The sequence below is a fragment of the Necator americanus genome, chromosome I, assembly GCF_031761385.1.
Source record: "Necator americanus strain Aroian chromosome I, whole genome shotgun sequence".
Taxonomy (NCBI): Eukaryota; Metazoa; Nematoda; class Chromadorea; order Rhabditida; family Ancylostomatidae; genus Necator; species Necator americanus.
In genome coordinates, this window is record NC_087371.1 from 17,785,285 (window position 1) to 17,791,284 (window position 6,000).

Consider the following 6,000-nt stretch of genomic DNA (forward strand, 5'->3'; position numbering starts at 1 on the left):
CGTCTTCAGTGCGCAGAGCGATAGTGGGATCACTGTGAGTCCAGAAGCCGAAAAGTGGCGAGCATGAAATGATCTCCACAAAAACAAATGATTTATCTATTGACACAAAAACACCATGAAAAGTGGTTCTCTACGTGTTTTTCGTGGTTAGGCGCAATCCGGTACTTTGCAGATACAATAAATAAGATAAATTTACTAAGAACTTAAACCACGCATGCTAGAGACCGGTCTCAAAAACGATAAAGTTCAACGACTAGAAATCAAGGGAAAAAATGTTTGAGAATTTCAGTGGAAGATTATAGGCTTCTCAAAAAGCTATAGTCATTGGTATATATATATATATATATATATATATAATATTTGTAGATAATCCAAAAAATGACACTAGAAACTCGTGAGATTGCCAAAAAACCTGCCTAGATTCAAAAATAGTCAAAAACACTAGAAGAGTGGAAAATTTGACAAAAACGAGACATTTCTATCGAATAGAATCTCCGAAAATTTACGACTCTCATGAGGCTCATCGTGTAAGGAAAAGCTTTCTTGCCAAAGCGCTTTCAGTAGCAATTGACACCATCATATTATTGATGAGAACGTAGGTCAAACTAGGTGAGCTTGATGGTTCGATATTGGTTTAATGACTGGCCGAATTTCATGACTTCAAAATGAGATTTAATTTCGAACCACTGGCTTTGCCCTTTCTTTACAAGGAGAAACGCTGTTTGGGGGCGCAAAAGCGGGAATTTTCCATCCTCTACACTTGGTCTATGAATTGTAAATTTTAAAGAATCACAGCTTTGCTTCCTGTCTGAAAAGCGAATCAATCTCCTAGTTTTCAAGGATGAAGCCAATTATTGTGACAAGTTGCGGAGACCGTCCCCTCTAGGACATTCATTCAGAAGACCCCCTGCATTATGACAACTGCCGTAATCGGGTAAAAACGATCTGGAGCTTTGTACAGTTGCGTAAGCGGCCGCGCTCGCAGCGGTGCAGTGGAGCTAGCGGTGGCGATCAAAGTGAGGCCACCGCTAGCTTCACTCGAACTGCAGCGATGAATGGGTGCTAGCGAAGGTCTCCCGTCTCTCTATCCGAGCCGCTTACGCAACTGCATCGAGTTTGACATGGTTTCGATCCAACTATGTATAAGGACGCATGTTTTTCCTTGACTTCAATCACGATGTTGGTCTCGACAGAGCCTCCACCAATTCCCCCAACCAGCAAGCAATTTCTCTGAACCTTCCTCATCACAATAGTATCGTGTCCACCAAGTACGAGAAAATAAATATTTCACAAGCACCACATTGCGAAAACTCTGGGTTTCTTAGTTTTACGGATCATCGAGAGATTCAAAATGTTCAGTCACACACTTTGTGCAGTTCCTGTGCAAACCCTGATTTTAAAGGACATATCGTTTGCAGACTTTTCAAATAGAAATTGCCAAAATGACGAAAAATATGACAAGGACAAATACGTCTATTTCTATGACATGTCTACAATCCCCTATTGACCTTTAATATAGAGGGTTGGGTGGAAATCGTTACCGCAAGGGGTTGGGGAGAAAAATTTGGATGAGATAAGAAAACAAGAAAAATGTCAAGAAAATGTATCTTTGTGGAAGCTTTATAAGAAATAGATAGGATTTGGTCTCAGAGCGGAAACTGAAACGTCAACTACGATCCCTCATGAGATCCCTGGTTCAAGTCAGCTTTCAGGAGCGAGTTGAAACCTATCCATATTTCAGATTTACTTCACGTTTTAACCCTGATCTCAACCTGAGCCAACACTAGTTCTCCTCTATCAAATAAGCGGCACAGAAAAATCTTCACTGTGTGCGTTATTTGCAAATGAAATGATTCTGAACAGAAACTAGTTAACGTTATTCAGTTCAATTCCGCTTCCAAAGTTAAAAAAGAGGCAAACATCGAAGAGCAAGCCTGGTCAGGCAAACGCTGCCACTTGTAGAGCCGCAAAAAAGGAATGAAATACGAAGGACATAAGGGTTCTGTGAGCACTTTGGAAGCCAGTTTGATTGCTGCTATGAAATTTTTTTCTAAGGGAGCAGCCTACGTAGTTAAACTGCTTGAAATCATTAGGCGGATTGAGGATCACAAGAAGGTGAAAACCTCTGAAGAAATTTCAGCAGTGCTGCAGGGAACTAGAAATGGTGACTAAAGCGTTTTTTCTTTGAGCTGAGCAGCACAGATTAAGTTTCTTAGGGCTTAAGGAAAATTTGCTAAACCTATTAAGAATCCGAGAACATTCAAGTAATGCAACTTCTTCCTATATGACGAGAAGACAGTACTAAAGCCCGCATATAGACGTAAAACGAGAGATGAATCAGCGAAATATCACGATCATCAGAAAAAGCACTTCGACGTGATATTTTCTGACGATGGGAGTTTTTCGTACAAGCCGCAAGTGGTTGGCTATACATGGAAACAACTTGGAAAGATGACGGATGCATATGGAGAAGAAATAATGAGAGCAGGGTCGGTGCTGGCGAAGAATAGTGCGGCAAATCTGGGCGCATGGCGTATGGACTTGGAAGGAGAAGAACGGGATGATCTACCGGTTCCGAGAGAAGAGCGTGGAACACACGCAAAGGCGTTTCGTCTTAGCCAAGAAGCTTATCAGACACGCCTTGTGTTCCCGGATCGTACAAGGGCGACAGAGAAACCTTTGGGATTTGGAACTCACGGGGATTCTTGGAAAGCAAGGTTGGAAGGCGGTAAAACGATTGCCTACGGAAGAGATCGATCAATAGGTGGCGCGCGTGAGGACAACCTCAGCGGTAGGAGGTAAGGTCACTCATTGTTCACACGTTGAATTGTTGACTGCTCTCACGTAGGTCGTTTAGAGAAGGTCCGGAATGGAATTAGTGGCTCAACGTAGCGCCCTGTAGAAACCTTGAATATGCACGTGCTAAACATAAGAAAAGGAATCTCCGCAAAACCCCACTGACTTGCTTTGCCGTCATAAATGAGAGGAAAGTTAGGTGAAAAGGGGGCTGAGAAGAGGTGTACAGAACTATGAGCTTTGTCCCTGAACCAGGAGATTTGACTCATAGATTGCCTAGAAACGAAAAATAATCCTGCTGCTCACGGAAAATTCCTAATAGAATTTAGAAGGAATTATGATGCAATAAAACATCATTATTTCCATTTCTCATGGAAGTGAAAAAAAATTAACGAGTTTTCATAGGAGCTATTCCATTCACAATCAAGAAAATGGAGAAATGGGGTACTTAGGAGATGAACGGAAGCAGCAAGAACGTTGTCCGTCGGAGAAATATGTGAGTCAATTCTATTTCTTAATCTAAAGTATTTAAAAGACGAAGTTGATTTAAACCGGAAAGAGAAATATGATGAACAAAATGGTTCGAAGAAAAGAGGCATCAAACAAGCCCATTCGACGAAGAAAGAAGATGCAGAAGCAATAACGGCGCGATGAAAACATTGCAGAGGATTCGACGACGACGAAAATGGGACAGCCGTCGTTGATCCGGTTTCGGTTGCGTCCCATCGTGCTATCAACCGAACAGGAATCACATGCCGCCATCCATCGCCAAACGACAACGTCATCGGTCCATTTTTGAATAGAGCGAATCCACTGCGAAAAGTTCATTTCTCCCATATACATATGTGAGTTGGTGGGCGGCACTATCAGGAAATCTCCTGGCTGTTTAAACAGAACTCTCCGGATCCAGTTAGCTGGCTGAGTTTGAATATTGTTTTTCGTGGGAAAATTCAACACGTTCGCATTCGCTTCGACGCGAAACCAGCTTTCTCTCTGCCGCCTGCGCATCGAATCCGTGACGCCACACAGCCGGCCGACCGAGATTTTACGGCCTTAAAAAGCACTATTAGTACATCTGTAGGGTTCCCCGAGCGAACGTTTCTTCGTTACCTTAGCCTTATTGCAGTGGTCCTGACATGTTCCATCGACTCTGCAGGTTAGGACGAATATGATATCGCGATGTTCCCTACACGTTCCATCGCTGATTTGTCGGCCAACGAGTAAGTCGACTGACTCGCAGGTCTCGTTTGGGAGGATTTGCAGATGAAAAAGCGTTCACGGAGAGAAAAAGAGGATTTTCATCACCATCGATGTTCGCGCATGGGCTGGGAGGAGAAAAATAATCCACAAAGTGAGCTGAAAATTTGTTTAAGCAAGATTTTCTCTGTATATTGGAAAAGTGGTTCAGTCGTGGTCATTGCGCAGTACTTAAAGGCATCACCCCACGAATCTGAGGTGGTGCAGATTTCAGATGGAGTATTCGTATACGGGATGGGAGACTACGGAGAGGGGGGTGATTCCGTCCATGTCTTGTTAATTGCCGTAAAAAACGGCCCGGAAGATGCGGCGTGGCACAAGACTGGCGCGCTCCAATCGAACCTCTTGTACAAAATGGTGCGCCAAAACGAATGAAGCCGTATCTTCCGGGCCGTTTTTTACGGCAATTAGGAAGAAATGGACGGAATCACCTCCCTCTCCGTAGTCTCCCATCCCGTATACGAATACTCCACCTGAAATCTGCACCACCTCAGATTCGTGGGGTGATGCCTTTAAATTGGACAAGACACAATATTCACACCAGTTCGACCAGTACAGTATGCTGACCATCCGGACGAAGCAAGAGATGAGTTAGAAAGGGCAAGAATAGTCATAATCGATTATGTCGAGGAAAGATGGCGTTTTCCTCGAAGCCTTTTGATGCTCACACAATGAGAGCCCACAACAGCGTAATTACTTCCAGATGTCTGAAGACCTTCCTTTCGCTGAAATCCCACTTTTAATAGATAGTTGCAAGAGAAAATCAATGTGAATATTTCCCACAAAGTTATTCTAATTTCACAGGTGAACTGAGGTAAGTAAACCGGAGCATCGTTGTGTTCTGGTTCCAATGAGATCATCTTGAGGAGAGACAAATAGCCGTCTAAGATCTTTTCAAAGTCCAGATCATATGCTTGAACTACCTATGACGTGACTGTGACCGATTTGAACAGACGTGAAGACCTAATTCTTATCTACTCCAATTTCAAGTTGAAGCTCGCAAAGTAATTATTAGGTTGTCTAGTAAGTATCTTTCCTACTTTTCCAATATTTTTATTTCTTATTCAAGAACAAAAAAGAGATTATAGTCAAAAGCGTAGTCAGCAGAATAATTAGAAGTCCTTGTCGCTGTGTTAGCCTGATGATTCTTTTAGCCTAGAATCCAGGTTTCTGTGGATTAAAAGTGTTGACAAGAGTAGAAAGAAACTTATGGGACAACCCGTTACATTACATTATGCATTTTAGCGCTCTAACCGCCTGGAGGACGGAATATTGCAATAGGTTAAAATTATTCCTAGCTTCACACTGACAATCGACAAGATTATTTTTAATTAATAATTACAAGTTATTTTCAGGTGTGAACATCTGTAGCACTTCCTCATAGTAAAATCTAGACGATTCAAATTGAAGCGACCAGAAGTCCATGTACAGTAGAGTCGATGAGCACTGGGTAGCTGGCAGTGCCGCATCTTCTCCACCTTAGAGGGAGTGTCGCTCATCTTGTCAGGAAATCTTGTCCTTCTTACCAACACCAAGAAGGAAGTATAGAGGAAAGCACTTTCGAGACATCACCGTCAATAGGAACGTTTGACGTTGACAAGATCTTCTTCATTTCAACGAGGATTTTGGTGAATTTCTAGTATTCGTGAGGCAAGTCCAGTCTTTTAAGGCACGGATCTTGATTAAACATTCTAAATTTGAACATTCAATTCGATTAAAAAAAATGAGTGAAGTGAGAGAATCTCCATGGAAAACGGAGAAATTCTCTTGAATAGCTACGGTCTGCTGCATTTTCCGAAAATTGCTAGTTTGCGAATGAAACTCTTTGAAAAACGAAATCAATAAAACACGGCACCACTACATTGCATTACATTATTAGAAAAACACTGAAGGGTGTCATCTCAAAGTTGAGATTCTGAGCTGAGCTTAAAGGCATCACCCCACGAA

General features: G+C 42.3%; 1 protein-coding gene across 1 annotated transcript; it reads left to right on the forward strand.

Annotated features, from left to right (window-relative positions):
• Positions 1–2,451: 2,451 nt before the first annotated feature.
• On the forward strand, positions 2,452–2,802 carry RB195_005980 (uncharacterized protein; the record flags this gene model as incomplete). The annotated part of the gene is made up of 1 exon (XM_064178814.1): positions 2,452–2,802. The coding sequence occupies one exon, from the start codon at positions 2,452–2,454 to the stop codon at positions 2,800–2,802; it is 351 nt and encodes a 116-aa protein (XP_064035823.1).
• Positions 2,803–6,000: the final 3,198 nt, after the last annotated feature.